The sequence below is a fragment of the Onychostoma macrolepis genome, chromosome 02, assembly GCF_012432095.1.
Source record: "Onychostoma macrolepis isolate SWU-2019 chromosome 02, ASM1243209v1, whole genome shotgun sequence".
NCBI classification, from domain to species: domain Eukaryota; kingdom Metazoa; phylum Chordata; class Actinopteri; order Cypriniformes; family Cyprinidae; genus Onychostoma; species Onychostoma macrolepis.
In genome coordinates this window covers 18,347,513-18,368,573 of record NC_081156.1, presented here as the reverse complement: position 1 = coordinate 18,368,573, position 21,061 = coordinate 18,347,513, and the positions used below count along the sequence as shown (strand labels likewise).

Here is a 21,061-nt window from a genome sequence, read left to right as displayed (position 1 = left end):
TACATTTCTCATTTATAATGATGATAATAATTATTATTATTATTATTATTACTACTACAGTGTTAGTTCATATTCCACACAGTGTCATTTGGTATTGCAATTAAACACCGTATTTTCTGTAAAGAAACCTGGCAGTATTACAGCAGTCGTTCACTCCTCTTTTGCTTATCCATTTATTCATTTGGAAGAATTGTTTTGTTGATGGAATGCAGTTTGTGCTTCCTCACAGCGCCTCTGTGCGGGTAGATGTGTTTCGGTTTCACGTATGAGTGAATGAGAGCGCTGCTCCTCTGTCAATAAGCGGTGAGTATGTTAATATTTATCGACAGCTCATAAAATAATTCAGACAGTTGACTTGACTAAAAGTCTTAACAGAGACACAACTAGCCGTTTCTCTGTAATGTCGCTGACCAGTGTTTTGACTATAATTCCTAATCGTTAGCCTGCTAGCCTACTAACATTAGTATGCAATAGCAGCGAGCGAGTTAAACCAACTTTAGGGGTTTTATTTGAGTATGTAAACACGTCTGTGTGTACAGGATAGACAAGTAACAACGAAGACCGTAAAGCATCAGTTTATATCTGGAAATTGAGATTCAATTTTGAAGAAAGAAGTAGCTAACTAGCTTCGTGTGAGTTGTTATGGTTTCACTTTCCATTCACAAGGCAGCTAGCGTAGTAGCTAACATGAATTTATTTAAAAACATTCATACAGGTTATTTAAAGAATGTGACAGTCATGTTTATCTATAAAATATTAACAATGACTGCAAATAAACGAGAAAATGACTCCGTATGTTTGACAAGTGAATCAACAGACGTGTTGTTGACTCTTGTTTACGCTTCAGACATAATAAATCAGTAAGCCACTTTGTCTAATGCCGCTATACTTTAACTATAAACCCAACTACCGTGTTATTAGTTTGTTACCCAATGCTTTGGCATGAAAAACAATGATCTCAGGTAATACAGGCCCTGTGTGTTTTAAACACTAAGCTTTGATTACTTTCACTTTCAGCTATGGCCTCTCTCAGTGATCAGCTGGAGGAGGTGAGGGTGAATGCAGAAGGCAGCTTGACTACTCCAGGTTCTGCCCAGGAGATGAGGGCAGGGGTGGCAGCCATGGCCGACATCCCCCTTCCGCCGTCCAGCAAATATCGCTACATTGCTGCTGAAAGCATGCTGACGGAGAACAGTAGTGGGAATAACAGAAAGGAGGTGAGAGCTGGTGTAGTGATTCATTTTCCTCAGCAGTCCAAAGAGTGTATGATTACACAACAGGAAGCAAACGTTTGACTTTTTAATGATCTGTCCATTTGCACGTAGTTACTGCATGCAAGGCCATGGGCCCATGACCTATGTCTCGATGATTGGGGCGACCAAGGGGGTAGTAATGGTTCTTTTTGTTGAAACAAATTAAATATTTGGAGGATTTGAAGGAAAGAACAGAATTAAAGAATGACTGACATAAATTGCATAATAATACATAGCACTGGGTAATCTGTCACATCTTTCTGAGGTGTTTCGTAAGAATTTGTTTTGTTTCCACTCATTTGTATGCACATAAAAGTTAATTTCCAAAAAAAGTTCAAAAGTCCTAGTTCATTTTTACCAACTGTTGTAGTTTCTGGGCTGTAATATATTCTTCTTTAGACTATTCTGTTGTACATTAATATCTTTTGATCCTTTTAGTCCCTTAGCCTGCTGCAGAAACTTTCCACTGCTCTTAACATCTTGGAGAAGTATGGCTCAAATCTTACCAATCCCAACAGGCCGAAGTACTGGCGTACAGTAAAGTACAACAACCCTGTCTTCAGGACCACCGTAGACTCTATTCAGGTGTGTGGTGGATGAGATTATGAGGCTTTTTGTATGAACCATACAAAATATCTGGTTACTATTGTTTATCTTCATCTTTCAGGGTGGCAGAGCAGTACTCAACCTGTACGGCTACACCAATCAGCAGCAAGATGGCTTGAGCTTTCCTGATGATATTGTCCAGCCGGATGTTGGGAAGGTGGCGTCTGTGACTCTTGAGGTCATGTGCCTCCGTATGGAGCTGGACATGCTAATCAAGGTCAGAGGCTGTGAAGTATAAGCACTCAGTGGGTTTTTCACAAAGAACATTCAGCTAACATAGAATCTGTTCCTTTTCTGTAGGGTACCCATCCTTATCCAGAGTTTTTTGAAAGACTTATTCCCTCCCTCACTGTGCAGGTAGAGTTTTTCACCATTCTGCACTTAACTAAATGTGGCTGATCATATAAACTTATGACTTGTCCATGCACTTTTTTCAACATCAGAATTGTAGGTTGAAATTGATATATACACTACCATTCAAATGCAATAAGCTTTAAATAAGCTTTTTTTTTTTTTGAAAGAAATTAATACTTTTATTCAGCCCTAAGGGTGCATTAAATTAATCAAAAGTGACAGTAAGGACATTTATAATGTTAAAAAAGACACCAAAAAAGTTGCAGTCTTCAAAGAAATATTAAGCAACACAGCTATTTTCAATAATTAGGCACGTTTCTTGAGTTCAAAATCAGAATATTAGAATGATTTCTGAAGGATCCTGTGATCACGTGACTGCTGAAAATTCAGCTTTGCTGTCACATGAATGAATTACATTTTAAAATATAAAAAATGTAAATATTTTTGCTATATATTTGATAAATAAATGCAGCCTTGGTGAACATAAAAATGGGAGTGTATGAATAAGTGAAAGTGCTGCTATCAGATTTGTTAGCTTTGTTGCACATTACTTGAATACAGTGTCCATATAATGTCTATACAGGATGAGGAAATCAGCACAGATGCAGCTGTCTTCTCTCCTAGTGAAAGACCATGGGAAAAACAAACTCTCTCACCTGTGTCAACTCCTTCTCAGCCTAAATCTCCATTCAGTCCAGCCCTCTCTCTTTCGTCTCTAGTGCCCTCTAAACATACAGGTAAACATGTAAACATTTACCAACCCTGGCTTTCCTTTTAAAGAATATATTTAATTGTGAGTGTCCACTTTTATCATTTCTACTCTATTACATTAAATTGCTCTGCAGAGAACTGCACCATATGTGGTATCTTTCCGGTGTCTGCTCATTGTCCCAACTGTACTCAGCGGCTGTGCACAGAATGTGACAGGCTGTATCACTCCCATTCAGGACGTTCCTCACACATTAGGATTCCTGTGACTTCTTCAAAAGCCACGAAACGGCTCAGGTTAGTACTGTTAATCTGAAAGGTTGAGAGAATATATTTGTGTAGAGGATTTTATTCAACAGATCTGTATGTCTTCATTTCCTTTTTTCAGCTCATCACTGTCAACATGGCAGTGTTCATACTGCACTACAGTCAATTCAATGCAGCAGGTTTTGTGTGAAACCTGTGATCGACCCCGCCTGTCCTCTGCTGCCCCATCTCTACAGGAAGAGCAATCACAGCCCTCTACAATATCTGGTTAGTCTGTACATCCTTTTTTTTCTAGTTTACTCTTACTTTTTCCACACTAAATAGGCCATCAGACCTGTTTGACCTTTTGATATATCAGGTTGGTAATTGAACATGACAAATAAACATCTAAATTCTGTTTTTTGCCCATCACTTTCTTCAATTAGAGTGGCAATGTAAAAGCTGCACTGTAGTGAATGCAGGCAGCAGCATTCTGTGCGAGGTGTGTGAGCGCCCTCGTCTGGCCACCAGACCTCCTGTCGCACCTTCACGCCCGACTCCCACTACTGCAGGACTAATGGACAGCCAGGTGCCACGATCCACTACATTCCATATGCAATTTTCTGAAAGATAGTTTTGTTTATTGATAGATTTTAAAGGTGAAATGTATCATTTCTGTGCCAGTACGTCAAATTAACTGACCTTTATTTATATAGCGCTATACACAATACAGATTTCAGAGCAGTTTTATAGTAATAAACAGCAGAGTTACAGAATCAGTTATGCAAACTTCTTTAAATATGAGATAAAATTCAAATTCTGCTGTAAAGCAGCTCTAAAGAGACAATCGTGTCATATCCAGCTTTAGTCAGTTCAGTGTTGATTCAGTTCAATTCAGTAAGTGTGTTTCATTAATTATGTTCAAGTTCATTAATTATGAAATGAGTTCAGTTCAGCTATTAGCAGCTCTACAGAAGGCGACAGTGTTATTATTAATCTCAAGTCAGTTCAATGTTGATTCAGTTCAATAACAGTGTTGAGGTTGCAAAATTCATAAATTATGAAACTAAATCTATTCAACTAAAAGCTGACCTACAGAAGACAATAGTGTCATCATGCAGCTCAATTTAGTTCAGTTGTGTTCTCATCCAATAGTGTCAGTGCATTCAAATTGATAATATTACTGAATGTAAAATGATGCAAAAAGTAATGTAAAGACACACCCTGTTCTCCACTGTTTATCAGGAAGTTGAGTCAATAAGTCAATGTTATTATGGTGTCCTAAAAAAAGATCACAGTTCTTTTTGATGCTGCTGGTGGTAATATATTACCACATAATCTATTTAGCATTCATTAATTGATGAGCATATTCTGATTTGTCATTGCAAATTAAATGAGTCTCATGCTGAGTTTTATCCTGAATTTAGGTTCCTGTTTTGACTTCTCCTCTTTTCCTTATGTCATTCAGTGGGTTTGCCAGTTTTGTACGTACGTCAACCACACACCATCAACTGTATGCGAAATGTGTTGTCTTTCGAAATCAGAGCCTGCTCTATCACCCGCTAAGCCCCTCCCACTCTCACCAGTCAAGGACGTCACACCGCTTCCAGCCCCACCTAAAGTCATTCCCACTGAGGACCCTGATTTTAAAAGGCAAAGACTGATGAGGGAGGAAGGGCTTAAACTCATTCAGCTCATTCGTGTAAGTCTTATATTTTGTTGTTGTTGTAGCCTGAGTATTATCCTCAGAAGTTTACAAGCATCCTCATTGTCTCTGTCCTTTTCTCAGGAGGGAGAGAAGAAAGGAGTGAGCCCGGAGGAGGTTTACACCAGCATGTGTGTGTCGGGAAACAGTAATGTAACACCGTATGACTGGCTGAAAGCAGAGCTTCCTCATGTGCTCGATGAGATCTGTGTGATGGCTGCATCCTGTCAGCAAGAACCCAATGTACAATTAAATTGTTCAGAGGGGAACAATGGCCAGGATGGACAAAAGAGCAATGCTGTGCCCCTGTCCAGAGCAGAAGCTAAACGGGCCTGGCTGGCAGTAGGGGGAGATAACGAGAAGGCTGTCAGGCAGGCTCTCAGAGACCGTAGAGTTAAAGTGAGTAAAGTCTGTCCTTGTTCATCCAATCATAGTGATACTGACTGAGCATGTATGGCTTTAATTTTGGGGAATTTCATTTCCCTTCAGAATAGTCAGTGGTATAACTTTAAATGCTAACATTAAAATTGAAGGGATGGGTGGGTGGGGGCAGCTTAATTTTCAGAAACTCTCTAAGACAAGCTGTGTTTTAGAATTTTATAATGCTTAACAGATGATCAGTAGTCTTTTATACTTATAGGTACACATTTGTATTTCACAGTGGTGTGAAAAAGTTCCTGTTTTCTTTTATTCTTTGCATATTATTTTTTGCATATTGCAGATCAAACTAATTTTAATATTACACAAAGATAACCCGAGTAAATACAAAATGCAGTTTTTAAATAATTATTTCATTTATTAAGGGAAAAAATCTGTCCAAACCTGCCTGGCCCTACTTGAAAAAGTAATATCTAATAACTGATTTTGCCACCCTTTGCTGTGATAACTGGCAATGAGTTTTTAAACATCGCTGTGGAGGAATTTTGGCCCACTCTTCTTTGCAGAATTGTTTTAATCCAGCCACATTGGAGGGTTTTCAAGCATGAATGGACTGTTTAAGGTCATGCCACAGCATCTCAGTCAGATTTAAGTCCGGACTTTGACTTGGCCACTTCAAAACCTTAATTTTGTTTTTCTTGAGCCATTCAGAGGTGGACTTGCTGGTGTGTTTGGGATCATTGTCCTGCTGCATAACCCAAGTGTGCTAGAGCTTTGAGGTCACAAACTGGCGGTCGAACATTCTCCTTCAGGATTTTCTGATAGAGTGCAGAATTCATGGTTCCATCAATTATGGCAGGTCGTCCAGGTCCTGAAGCTGCAAAGCAGCCTTAGACCATCACACTACCACCACCATGTTTGACTGTTGGTATGATGTTCTTTTTATGAAACGCTGTGTTGGTTTTACGCCAGATGTAATGGGACACGCACCTTCCAAAAAGTTCAACTTTTGTCAGCCCACAGAATATTTGCCCAAAAGTCTTGGGGATAATCAAGATATTTTTTGGCAAATGTGAGACAAGCCTTTGTGTTCTTTTTGGTCAGCAGTGGCTTTTGCCTTGAAACTCTCCCATGGATGCCATTTTTTGCCCAGTCTCTGTCTTATTGTTGAATCATGAACACTGACCTTAATTGAGACAAGTGAGGCCTGCAGTTCTTTAGATGTTGTTCTTGGTTCTTTTATGACCTCCTGGATGAGTCGTCGTCGTGCTCTTGGAGTAATTTTGGTAGGCCGGCCACTCCTGGGCAGGTTCACTACTGTTCCAAATGTTCTCCATTTGAGAATAATGGCTCTGACCATGGTTCCGCTAGAGTCCCAAAGCCTTAGAAATGGCTTTATAACCCTTTCCAGACTGATACATGTCAACTGTTTTGTTTCTCATCTGTTCTTGAATTTCTTTAGATCGCGGCATGATGTGTTGCTCTTTAAGCATGCTTCACTTTGTCAGACAGGTTCTATTTAAGTGATTTCTTGATTCAACAGCTCTGGCAGTCATCAGGCTTGGGTTTGGCTAGTGAAATTTAAAGCTTTCTAAAATAATGTGGTTATTCACAGTAGAGATGTTCCGATACCCTTTTTCCCTTCCCGATACCGATTCCGATACCTAGGCTCAGGGTATCGGCCGATACCGAGTACTGATCTGATACCTGGGTGTGTATCTGGTTATACAGCTGTATGTACTACTAGTCCTGTATGAATTGATACAATTATTTTATGGTGTGCTTCACCATAGATAGATAGATAGATGGATGGCACATCTATTTAAATATCTAAAAGTACACTCTTAACTTCAGTCAGTCAAGCATTATAAATGTATTATGATAATCAAGTATTATTTAATGATATAACTTTAGCAATTAGAATTAAAACTTGGTAACCATGAATACAGTCATTTTAACTGAACTGGTGGTCGTGCTTTTTTGGTAATTGAGTGTTTCTCTAAAAAATGGGGGGGAAACTATCAATAATACTGATAAGATAATAATCATACTATGAATCCTACTAAGAACAATATAAAACGCACTAAGGATTAACGAGCTGCTGGATTCATGAATATTAATCACGTTGTCTGCGTTCGCTTGAACTGATTTGCTGAAATCAAAACAGGGACGATTATTGGTGAGCGCCAGCCAATGAGATTGTCGCTTGCGCATTAGCTCCGCCTACTACCGGAGAACCGGCAGTTCTTAAAAGCTCAAGAATTCCAAAGGAACTCCGTTATTCTGACAGGAAAATACAACAAAGAATATCGTTTACATACCAAGCAGAATTGACGCGCTACATGCAAGTCTCTCTCTCTCTCTTTTTGCGTGTGAGGAAAAAAGCAAAGCGACGGCGAGTCGTGCACTTCACACTAGAGTTTACGGTACGTCAAATACAGGTGCGCTGCGCATTCATTCAGATGAACTGATAAATGGCCCAGATCGCTTGACGGAGAGTGAAACTCTGAAGCGCTTGTTCAGAGTGTTCAGCGAGTGAAAATATATCTGTGCTAAACTTATACATAGCCTCCAACTCAACACACTGGCGAGTATAATCTGAGCATTTATTAGCCAGTGGCTAATATTATACACTATTTAGTCGCCCAGGGTGAAGATTTAGTTGCATATGCGAGTGATTTACTGGCTATGCGCTACCACCTTTGTATTTATTCTTCACTGCTCTAAATAGTGGTTGCTTGTGCACAACTTCCTGTGTTTGCATTCTGAGCAGCGAAGAAGAATTGATTTCCGATTTGCAGCGTTAAGCAAAGTTAGCGGGCATAAGTCTTGTTTAAAAATTGTATCGGATCGGTACATGGGTTCAAGTACTCGCCGATACCGATGCCAGATTTTTTTGTGGTATCGGTGGAATTTCCAATACTAGTATCGGAATCGGAACAATCCTAATTCACAGTTCTTTCATGATTTAACAGGAGGGGGCAATTAATTTTTCATGTAGAGCCAGGTAGGTTTGCTTTTTTTCCCTTAATAAATTAAATCATCATTTAAAAACTGCATTTTGTATTTACTTGCATTTGTTGGATGATCTGAATATTTTAAGTGTGACTTACCAGTATCGTCCAGAATTGCAATACCTGGCATTCCTGGTAAATATGACACTTTGTCTGTTTTTGTTTGTTAGGTAAAAGAGCTTGGCTCTCTGGGCTTTAATGATGTGACCCGCTGTGAAGAAGCCCTGCGGCAGAGTGGAGGGGATGTGAGGGGGGCTCTTGTTCTGCTGCAGCGCCCTTTACTGGACCCATTCCATCAGCGCATGTGGAGCGACGAACCAGAGCCCCCCATCGACATCAACCATCCAGATAAACAGGTGACTGGCCTTTTACCTTAATGGAGCTTCACTGAGACGCTGCTTTGCTTTCTTACCACTGGATGTGTGAAACGGCTTGGTCTGTATCATCTTTTGTGTGATGTACGCACACACACACACACACACACACACACACACACTTTAATTAATTACATAATGCCAGTGATGTTAAAAATGGTTAGTGGTAAAAAATTTTAATATTATGTTATCATACATGACTTAAGTTATTTATTCTTTGTCTGTGTTCAGCATGTTTGCCGTAGGCTGCTGGCAGTGTTTGATCTGCCCAGCTGGGGGCGCTGTGAGCTGGTTCTGTCATTGCTGCGGGACCCTACAGCCACATACACACTGGAGGATGTGGTTCAGGCCGTGCGTGAATCACCTGACCGGGACTTCATTCGCCGTGTGCTGAATAAGGAATGCCCGATCTGCCTGTCAGTTTTTCCCCACAGCAAGGTACTTTGTGGCAGCTCCTTCTCTGTGATTTTCTCCAAATCTTGCACTTTTTACATCAGAATGCCCTTAACTTTAGGCACATGAACTGTTCACCCGAGAATCATCATCAAGTCATCATTTATTCACCATTATTTTGTTCCAAACCTGTACAAATTTCTTTCTTCTGCGGAACTTACAAGAAAATATTTTAAAGAATTTTGTTAGCCAAACAGTTTTGGTTCCCATTGACTTCTATTGTAATACTTGCCCATGTAATGGAAGTCAATAGGAACCGAAACAGTTCGTTTAACAACATTTTTAAAAATACCTGTTCTGCAGAAGAAAGTCAGTTGTTTAAAGTCAGCATTTACTCAACATCATGTGGTTTCAAATTTGCATGACTTTATTTCTTCAGTGGAATGCAAAAGAAAACATTTTGAAAAATATGACCCTGGACCACAAAACCAGGCTTAAGTCTCTGGGGTATATTTGTAGCAATAGCCAAAAATACATTGTATGGATCAAAATTATACATTTTTCTTTTATGCCAAAAATCATTAGGATATTATGTAAAGATCATGTTCCATAAAGATATTTTGTAAATTTCTTTCCGTAAATGTATCAAAACTTAATTTTTGATTAGTAATATGTCTTGCTAAGAACTTCACTTGGACAACTTTAAAGGCGATTTTCTCAATGTTTAGATTTTTTTGCACCCTCAAATAGTTGTATCTCGGCCAAATATTGTCCGATCCTAACAAACCATGCATCAACGGAAAGCTTATTTATTCAGCTTTCAGGTGATATATAAACCTCAATTTCGAAAAATTTACACTTAAGACTGGTTTTGTCGTCCAGGGTTACAAATGTCTACCAGTTGATATATTTCTACCTTCTGACAGTCATACTGCATACTGTCCTACTGGGTCTTGTTCACAAATGATCTCTACATGAAAAAATGGTGTTACATTTTTTTTTGGCTAATGTATGTGTGTGAAAGTACCTTGCATTAAGTCAGGACTATTTTTTTGGTGTGTCTTTCTTAGATGCAGTCTTTGACATCGTGCCAGTGCTCTGTGTGCTGTGGATGTTTCATGCAGCATTTCACCATAGCGGTGAGGGACAAGCACATCAGAGACATGGTGTGTCCTGTCTGCACAGAGCCTGACATCAACGACCCTGAGCACCTCAACAGCTACTTCTCCACTCTGGACATACAGGTACTGTAAGAGAGAAAAAAAATAAGGATGGGCAGTGCAATACTGACCTTTAACACAGCAGCATTATAACTGGGCTTCATACTACTCACTATGATGTATGAAACGATCTTCTGTGTGTGTGTGTGTGTGTGTGTGTGTGTGTGTGTGTGACTGACCAGCTCAGGGATTGTCTTGAACCGGACGTGTACGATCTTTTCCACAAGAAGCTGACTGAGCAGGCTCTCATCAAGGACCCAAAGTTCCTGTGGTGCAGCCATGTGAGTGACACTGCCTCCCTGCACTTCCTATCTGTTCACTTCTTCTCAGAGATAGCGCTCATGCTCAAACAGCCGTAGTCTCATTCAAGCACATTTTACAGTGATCTGAAAAGAGGTGCATGATGTGAGGTGTCTTCAAGTTTGCATCTTGTGCATCTCTTTCACTATCTTCTCATTTTCACAGTGCTCATATGGCTTCATCTATGATGGCGATCAACTCAAGGTCACCTGTATGCAGTGCAGGAAAAGCTTCTGTGCTCAGTGCAAAAAACCGGTAAGTGTTTTCAGAAAGTCAGAAACAGATATGCAGGAACCTCTCATGAATACAGGAGTTGAATGCCAATGTTGGGGAGTAATTAAAAGTAGCAAATAGTATCAATTAATCTGTGTTTTTCAGTAGAATAAGTAATCAGTAGCTTCAAAATGGTGTCGCATATGCATTAACACATTATATTTACCAACAAATCCAAAACAAACTCTCGTATGTATATGTAATGACAAAAAACTGAATGAATACTTAACTGAATTATGGTGTTTAATGTTTTTCTCTTTCTCTGTCTGTCTCTCTTTGCAGTGGGAGGCGCAGCATATGGGGCTCTCGTGTGAGCAGTTCCAGCTGTGGAAGCGGGAGAATGACCCCGAGTACCAGAAGCAGGGCTTGGCCGGATACCTGCGTGACAATGGGATCAGTGAGTCACCTTTTGATCTGCTCTGGAAGCCTGTCCGATCTGTGCTTTCACTCTTCTAATCCACGTATACTCACAGCTAACAGTACCGCTGCCATCACCGCCCCTGCCCCACTCTGACTGCCAGAATAGATCTGAGCAGAATTAACCTTAAGAAACATGCCTGCTCATACAGTCTGTTTGTTTGTTTTTGTTGTGTTTGGTCCAGTGGTGAAGGAAAACCAAATCAAATATTAATATTGGGTATTTTTCACTTGCAGGCATTTTTCTTCTGACTTATTCACACCTCGTGAGAGAGAGTTACTGATTGCTCAGTAGTTGTTTCTAATGTAGTTTTTCACTTAAGACTTTTTCTCTCCCTCTCTGTTCTTCTGAATCCATCCTTCTGGCTTTATTTTTATCTGTATATCTGTCAAGTCTGTCTATACATCAAAAGATAATTTTATTGATTCAGTATGATGAAATATTAAATACAAAGTTCAGTAGATGGCTATCCATCTATTGTCTGTAATACAGATGGGTATGTGGCATGTGTTAATTGTGACAAATCAAAATATGAAAGGTCAGCAATAGAAAATATGGTCTTGTAGCAGATTAATTTCAGTACACATCCATTCTAAGTTTGACCACTGCTTTTCAGATACTGTCATAAATGTATAAATTCATAAAATTTATGAATATAAAAAAAAACAACTCAATTGTATCTTTTATATTATCTGTCATTTATGGGTATCAAGTGGTGCAATCAATAAGCGAATACAAAAATTAAATCAATGATTGATTGATATACAGTCATGGCCAAAAATATCGGCACCCTTGGTAAATATGATCAAAGAAGGCTGTGAAAATTAATCTGCATTGTTAATCCTTTTGATCTTTTATTTAAAAAAATTTACTAAAATCTAACCTTTCATTGGATAATAAGAATTTAAAATGGGGGGAAATATCATTATGAAATAAATGTTTTTCACTAATCCACATTGGCCACAATTAACGGCACCCTTTTATTCAATAGTTCTTGAAACCTCCGTTTGCTAGTTTAACAGCTCTAAATTTTCTCCTGTAATGCCTGATGAGGTTAGAGAACACCTGACAAGAGATCAGAGACCATTCCTTCATCCAGAATCACTCCAGACCCTTTAGATTCCCAGCTCCATGTTGGTGCTTCTTCTCTTCAGTTCACCACTCATTTTCTATAGGGTTCAGGTCAGAGGACTGGAATGGCCAGCAGAAGCTTGGTTTTGTGCTCAGTGACACATTTTTGTGTTGTTTTTGAGGTTTGTGTTTGGATTATTGTACGTTTGGAAGATCCAAACATGGCCCATTATAAGATTTCTAACAGAGTCAGTCACTTATTGATTTTATCTGTTGGTATTTGTTAGAATCCATGATGCCATGTGTCTATAAACAAGATGTCCAGGACCTCCAGCAGAAATATAGGCCCACAACATCAAAAATACAGCAGTATATTTCATTGTACACATGAGGTACTTTTTATCCCCGTGTTCACCAAACCCATCTTGAGTGTTAGTTGCTAAAAAGCTAATTTTTTAGTTTCATCTGACCATAGAAGCCAGTCCCATTTGAAGTTCCAGTCGTGTCTGATAACTGAATATGCTGGAGTTTGTTTTTGGATGAGCGAGGAGAATTTTTCTTGAAACCCTCCCAAACAACATGTGGTGATGTAGGTGCTGTTTGACAATTTTTTTTTTTTTTAAGGTTTTCTGCCCCGAGACACAACTATTTTCTGCAATTCTCCAGCTGTGGTCCTTGGAGAGTCTTTAGCCACTCAAATTCTCCTTCTCACCGTGCATTAGGACGATATAGACACGCGTCCTCTTCAGGCAGTTTCTTAACATTTTATGTTGATTGGAAATTCTTAATTCTTGCCCTAATGGTGGAAATGGTTTTTCTCATTGTGATGGATGATTAAGGGAATTTGGGCTTTGTTTTCCCTCCTATTTATATTTCTGTGAAACAGGAAGCCATGGCTGGATAATTTCATATTCATAATCACCCTGGAGTGCTCACAATTGTGATTATGAATGGGAATATACTTCAGAGATATTTTACTCATAAGAATTTCTAGGGGTACCAATAATTGTGTCCAACGTGTATTAGAGAAAAACATTTATTTCATAATGATATTTCCCCCCATTTTAAATTCTTATTATCCAATGAAAGGTTAGATTTTAGTAAATTTTTTTAAATAAAAGATCAAAAGGATTAACAATGCAGATTCATTTTCACAGCCTTCTTTGATCATATTTACCAAGGGTGCCGATATTTTTGGCCATGACTGTATACACACCAATCAGGCATAACATTGGTCAGCCATGACCACTGATAGGTGAAGTGAATAACACTGATTATCTCTTCATCATGGTACCTGTTAGTGGGTGGGATATATTAGGCAGCAAGTGAACATTTTGTCCTAAAAGTTGATATGTTAGAAGCAGGTAAAATGGGCAAGTTTAAGGATTTGAGCGAGTTTGACAAGGGCCACAAAATCACAAAATTGTAATGGTTAGATGACTGGGTCAGAGCATTTCCAAAACTGGGATTTAGGGAACTTGGCCTGTTCCTCATATGTATAATCCTGTGGAACAGGAAGTCATTGCTGGACAATTTCATGCTCCTAGTCACCCTGGTGTGCTAAAAAATGGGAATATACTTCAGAGATATTTTACTCATGAGAATTTTTAGGGGTGCCAATAATTGTGGCCAACATGCATTGGAGATTTTCTCCCCACTTTCAATTGTTTTACTTCAATGAAAGGTTAGGAAAGGACATTTTTTTTGAATGAAAGATCAAAAAGATCAACAATGCTGATTTATTTTCACAGCCACCTTGGCTCATATTTACCAAGGGTGCCAATATTAGTGGAGGGCAGTATATACTGTATGTATTTGTATTTTAATGGATACAGGAAAAATATTTCAATGTGAATTTTCAATGTGATTTGATTGTCACGACAATAGACAAACACAGTGTGCGTGATTATGTAAATGATGTTTCATGTTTTTATCAAATGCAATGTAAACATCCACAGTACAGGGTGAAAAAAACGGTCACACATCCCATTCTTTCTGTCATTTCTTGTAGCTTGCCCTAACTGCAGGTTCCAGTATGCTCTGGCCAGGGGCGGCTGCATGCACTTCAGTTGTTCTCAGTGCAGGTATCAGTTCTGCAGTGGATGTAACAACCCCTTCCACACAGTGAGTTCCTGTCCCGTCTTGTTGTCTTAGGATTGTTTGTGCCTATTTGTAGGTCTATGTGCATGTTATACGGTGCTGTACGTGACTGTGATATTCAATTTGAGGCCAGCTATGGCTGGGCTATAAGTAGAAGCTTTCTCAGGAGCACTGTTTCTTCCCTCCTTTTTATTCATCCTCTTTCCCTCACACTCTTGCTCACTCCTTCTCTGGCAGACGTGCGCAGTGAACCAGTGTACTGTGACAGGTCTGCATGCCCATCACCCCAGAGACTGCCTCTTCTACCTCCGAGACTGGGAGCCTGCCAGGCTTCAGGCCTTACTGCAGGTACACACACACACACTCTCGATTTAACACAGGCACACACATTTCCTCCTACACGTTCACACGCACAGCACTCGTGTGCCAGGTTTGGTTGTGAAATATCACTTCTCATCTCCACTGTTTTATTTTGGATACTTGTTTGAACGTCATTTTGTTTCCTCAGAAAAAGGGGGTGAACTACAATACTGACACTGCACCAGGAGCACAGACTGGTACGTCTTTATTCGTGAGGTTTATACTTTTGGTTTGTTCTAAAGGCCTGTTCACACAAAGAATGATAACTATATTAGTGTCCACACCAGCACACGAAAATGTTCTGTTTATTGTAAGCACATACTAAAGTTATGTTGCCTGTCACTTTAAATGCTTGAGCTTGGGTGGATTCTGATTGGCTGGTAATGTTTTTATAATTCCTCAGCTGGAAAAATAAACGTTCTGAAGGTGATTCCCATTACCGTCATAGCTGTGATGTGGACTTCACTATTCTCATAGAATTAAAATGATTATTAAAACTTTATAGCCATTGTTCGTTATTGTGTGAGTGGCCTTAACTGTGTGACCTTATTTCAGTCTGTCTTATCTACCCCAGTACTTCTGTAGTCTGTTTGTCTGTCTGTCTCTTCATCTAATTTGTCCATCTCTGTCTTAAAGTCTAGTTTGCTTCCAATTTCACTCTTTATCTCAACTGCCCAGTGGAGCAAAATTGCTTTTACTGTAATGAAAGCCTAAAAGCTGGACATCATAAAGCAAAGCACTGTTTTCCGACTAAACGGCCATCCAATTACCACTTCTCAGGCCGAGGCTATATTTGTACCATGAAATCGTAGTCAAACACACACATACACCTACTCCTTACAGCTTTATTTCACACTCTGTTCCACTTCTTTTACTGAAAATGTCTTCCTCAAACTGCCTTTCCCCCAAATGCATCCTTGCTGTGGTGTTTTTGCGTCAGGTGTGTGCGGAGTGATCGAGCAGAAAGATGAAGGGAGTCGTCAGACCGATTCGCCATGTGGGGCTCAGACTCAGCCGGGCCAGGCGGGACTCTGCGAGTAAGTTACATCATTGTTACCATGTTGACTGCTCCCTGCACACTCTTAAAAATAAAGATACTTTATTGGCATTTTTTTTTTGTTCTCTGAGGTCCACTTATAAAGTTATCAAGATTTTACATCAAAAAACATCAGAATTTAGAAGTAATAAGCAATTTTCTGTCCTGTTTTTAACCCCTCACCTGAACACTCTGTTTGAATAGGCATGGTGGATTGTAGACTTGGACGTAAATGGCCACTGTTATGATTGGCTAATAGTTGTGTACAGTATGTTTGACAGTGTACATTCCTCATAGATGGACGCTGCTGTGATTTAGGTCAAAAACGCATAAAAAAAACTCAATGTATATCAAACGATCTGTAAGAAGAGACAAAGCTATGGTGACCACGTATTGAAAAGAGTTACTCGCATAAAGCAATGCAAATACTGTTTTCCCACAACTCGCCACTGCACAGCATTTTGTTGTCTTCAGAGCCATCTTTATTGTTTGGTTTCTGTGTAGACCTGCGCTTTCGCCTCTCTCGTAAACACGACATGTGTGAATTGGTGGGTGGGGCTAAACAAGCAGCGATGTTGAAGTGGGCGTTGACACTACAAGCGACACGCAGTGACAAAGTGACACGATCCCGTTCATTTCAATGGAGAGCTGGCGATTTCCGGCGACAAGAGCAACAATGAGCGATGGGGCGTGTCCAGCGACGCGACAAAGTTCAGAATCCTTCAACTTTATGCAAATGAAGAGCGACTTTTGGGAGTGACAGCCAATAGGAAAGAAGACGATAGAGCTCATGTGATTGTTTTCTTCTCAGCGTGGAGATAAATATGTTTCTCATTCATTTTTGTTTGTATGTACGGATATAATTTTGATTTAGATTAAATTTAGTCTTTTGCCTCTAAAATGTACTTAGCGGCTAGAAACCTGACTCGTTGTTAAGGCAACCAGTAGTGGGTACACCCACTAGCAATCTCATCGCCAGCCCTTGGTGACATGCAGCAACAAAAGTCACTGCTAGTGTGAACGCGGCTTTCTGCGGAGGCGGTGCTTATCCACACTATTACATCATAGTATAGAACATTCCACAAACTGTCATTTTTTCAGACTGCCTTCAACATAAGCTATTTTTAGAATAATGACAAAGATTTGAGTTCCGAAACATACTGGATGTTTTATAGTACAATGACCTTATATGTCAAAAGATAAAGGGAATTGTGTTTTCTTAATTCATGACCTCTTTATCATCAATGGAACCTCCATTTCATAAAAGGTTCTTTATAGTGGAAAAAGTTCTTTAGATGATTAAAATGTTCTTCACACTAAGAAAAAAAGGGTTATTTTAGTAACTGAAATTCAGTAACAATACACCAAAATGTTGAAGAAAAGACCACACTTTTAATTTTGTACTTGGTTACATCATTGTTGGCAGTTCCATCAACTTTATCAATGTGAATCATTTCTAAATCTGTCTTTTTCTGCCAATAGCCAGAAGTAAAAAGCTCAAGATAGGCTATAAATGAATTTCAGCATCACCACCACTAAGCTTCTGAAAACTCTTTCAGTCTTTAAGATCTACAAATTTGAGTTAGAATAGTTTTGGAGGATCACTAGTATATTCTCAATGAGACTGTAAAAGCAGACTAGTGAGTATGAGTTTTCCTGGTTGGCATGATGACATTTAATGTCTTCAACAACCTATTTGGCTACTTGTTAACAATCGCTTTTTTCAAGACACATAAAAGCTTAGAAAATCATGAGCAAGGTATTACTGGTGTATTTTATGTTGTAGAATGAAATGTTAAAATCTTGAGCTTTTGTTAAACACAGATGTTATTTCAGGCTTTCAACCAAAAACTCATTAAATAAAAAATCATTGACTTGAGGACGATGGAACCAGCAGTGCAGAAATTAATTTCTATGTTTTAGGATTCATTCCTGCAGCACCCTATAACAAATAGACTCTCACAAATGTTTAAATACTTAGAATATGTCAATGCTAATATGCAGTACAGTTTTTAAATTGACACATTGTGAGTAAACAAAAATTTGAATACCGTTAAAATTGTGACCGCAGTATGCGTGGGATTATAGAGACACTAGCCATCGCATTGCATTTTGACATTTATGTCAAAGACATCTGTTGACGTAAAACAAAAGCCCTGTGTACTCAAGACAAAATGACACAAATGTCTTTGTAGGAGTAAATAAAACAGTGCTATCCTCTGTGTTTCAGGAAGCATTATCGGGAGTACCTGGTCAGCCTCATTAATGGGCATTCTATTGACCCCGCCCCCCTTTACGCTCTCGATGAGCTGACTGTGGCCTGCAGGAGATACCATGTGGACGTCAGACAAGGGGACGGAGAAGACGAGAGAGCATACTTTACCGGACTGCTTAAGGTGGGCTGAGACTGTCCTTTCTTCAGTCAATAAGCATAACTTCTTTATTGTACAGCTATCAAACTCTTTCTTTGCCTTTCACATCTGCAGAAACTCATGGATGACGTGCCTTTGGGTGACAAGGTCCCTCGCAAGAAGTGAAAACTTTTTTTTCCATGATCATTTAACCTGTACTGACTATTTTAACTGTAGCTCTGCTTTATGATATGAGCTGCAAGGTCGACAGAATGTTAAACACAGTGCTTCCCTGTTCTCAATGTGATGTAGTTGCACACATTTGCACAATGCACACACTGGTGTATGTTTTCTTTTTTTCTCTTAAGGTTTTGTGTTTGAAAATTCTTGCTTTTAATCATGTTTTGATTTTAATCTCCCTCAAATAGCATTATAGCTGTAACTTGATTTAACAAAACAAGAAACACTTTGACAGCTATAACGAAACCAATTTTGGTCTCTGTGATTGCATATAGACAAGTTATTCATTCATTCAATTTTAAATCTAAGCACCAAAATTTTAAAACCACAGCATTTTAAATGGGTTTTATGGGTTAACCTTTCAGTTGATTGTACTTTAAGCTGTTCATTATCAGAGTTTATTTAACCAGAATTAAATGAGAAACAAAGTCTGCAGAATGATAGATGTCAAATGACATACAATCAAAGTTATAATGGCATGATGTTTTAAATGTAAATATATCTAAATATGATTAAACATAATTTATAAAATGTTGACTCTAGTGTGTTTCAAAGAGAGCAAAATGGTCAATAATCGTTAAAAAGACAAAGTCATGTTGACATCACTCGATCAACATCTCAAAGACATGTTCTTTATTACTTTTCCATCCAGTCGTATCAAGGTTGTCTCTGAGATCACACTTTTTTGCTCATCTCTGTATAAGTCTTAAAGCCATTTACAGTGGGGTTGTAGTCAGGGAAACCACTGATTGGATGCTATTTTTAGTCAGAGGACATTTGTGCAGCCAGATATTCCTGAATTTATGAATTTCATTTTTGAAGCGCATGATCATGGAAGAGCATGGGCCGTTTTAAGCAGGAATTATAGGCACACATAATGAGAAAGTCAATGATATTTTAAAGAGGTCATTATTCTTAGCAATGAGAATTACATGCACTGTAAAGTTTTATGGTGCTGATTGGTCACATGCAGTAGTTGAATATGTTTTTCTTTTTTTTTAACTTTACACTATTTGTTCCCTTAAATATTCCATATCACTTTACCTATACAATATATAATACTCTACTTAGCTGTTGTTCACCAATGTAGGGTTCTTCGGAAACACACTTAACTGCTCAGCTGTGAAATATTGAGTTTCCTATCAGGATATAGGATATCCTACCAGCCACTTATCCCGCCCTAATGAGGGCAGTTTGCTGCACAACAAAGGTATAAGATATAACTGATGGAAAAACACAACTGGAACGGTTGCCTTTGTGTGACAACGATTCTTCTGATTGTACTTGTATCACACAAAACCTTGATGGCTACAATCCAAACTGAATCGTAGTGTGTAGATTGTTCTGTCCTGTTTTTCAGCATATTGATTTGCTCTGCAGAAAGCACTGACATAAGAAATGCATGATGGGATATGGTGATAGAGGAAACCCCATGAGGAGCAGAGGACAGACTGACACATGTTCTGAGGTAATTGTCTGTCTGAGGGCACAGCAGTGAAAGAGGTCCATATTTATAACAAAGAAGCCTTTATATGATTATTTTGAGACCCATTTTGGTAACACTTTACTATAAGGTCCAATTAGGTAAATTTCCTATGTTAGTTTTTCGTTGTTAATGTGTGGTAACGAATGTAGTTAATAAACAGTGCTGGGGAGTAACTAGTTATATGTAATGGTATCATGTGGTTTGATTAAAATAAATAAATAAATGTAACCGTAATCTGTTACAGTTACTGAGAAAAATGTTTAATTAAATTGAAGTTACTTAAGAAAATGTTAACGATTACAAAGGGGGTTACATCTGAATGATTAACTTCTTTCCCAAATTGCACTGATGGCTTTAAAATACAAGGCATCAAATCTTCATGCGTTCAGGACACAGAATAGGCTTTTTTGATAACTTTTATTTCCTATTTAGGTTTATGTATATGCCTTATTTTTTAAGATTAACTGTTTTTTTTTTTTTTTTTTCCCAAGGCATTGTTAGATGCCAGTGTTTTCTGTTGTAGCTACGCAAGTAATTTATTTAAAAAACAATATCATAACTATTAAACTATATCTTATGATTTTAAATCTGTATTTAGCCTCAGAGATCTCAGAGTAAACAGAGGTGCTAAAGTCTTATTTTGTGGTGGCTGTGCTTTAAAAAAATTTTTTTTTTATAATCTTAATTCGAGTGAAGAAGAATTTTGAGTTTGACAGCAATCTAGTGCTGCAAAACGATTAATTGTGATCAATCACATACAAAATAAAAATTCATGTTTACATACTATGTGTGTACTGTGTATATTTATTATGTGTAAATATATAAATGCACACACATACATGTATATATTAAGGAAAATGTTATATTTATATATATAAAATATTTATATATATATATATATATATATATATATATATATATATATATATATATATATATATATATATACACACACACACACACACACACACACACACACACACACACACACACACACACACACACACACACACACACACACACACACACATATATATATATATATATATATATATATATATATATATAAAATATATATATATATATATACACACACATATATAGATATATACAAATATTTTTACAAATATATACGTGTGTGTATTTATATATATACATAATAAATATACACAGTA

General features: G+C 38.2%; 1 protein-coding gene across 2 annotated transcripts; it reads left to right on the top strand.

Annotated features, from left to right (window-relative positions):
* The first annotated feature begins 54 nt into the window (after window positions 1-54).
* LOC131526122 (E3 ubiquitin-protein ligase RNF31) lies at window positions 55-18,946 on the top strand. Of its 2 annotated transcripts, none has more exons than XM_058754242.1 (23): window positions 55-303; window positions 1,018-1,217; window positions 1,692-1,838; window positions 1,921-2,076; window positions 2,160-2,216; window positions 2,797-2,950; window positions 3,161-3,218; window positions 3,310-3,455; window positions 3,614-3,756; window positions 4,636-4,869; window positions 4,957-5,271; window positions 8,435-8,620; window positions 8,870-9,076; window positions 10,102-10,275; window positions 10,434-10,532; window positions 10,717-10,806; window positions 11,107-11,221; window positions 14,325-14,437; window positions 14,651-14,761; window positions 14,922-14,970; window positions 15,714-15,810; window positions 18,040-18,205; window positions 18,296-18,946. In XM_058754242.1, exons 2-23 carry the CDS (start codon window positions 1,020-1,022, stop codon window positions 18,344-18,346), a joined length of 3,066 nt encoding a protein of 1,021 aa, XP_058610225.1. In that variant the 5' UTR covers window positions 55-303; window positions 1,018-1,019; the 3' UTR covers window positions 18,347-18,946. The 2 variants fall into 2 exon arrangements, with proteins under 2 accessions (XP_058610225.1, XP_058610216.1); XM_058754233.1 differs by having other exon boundaries at window positions 3,059-3,218; window positions 18,296-18,945.
* Window positions 18,947-21,061: the final 2,115 nt, after the last annotated feature.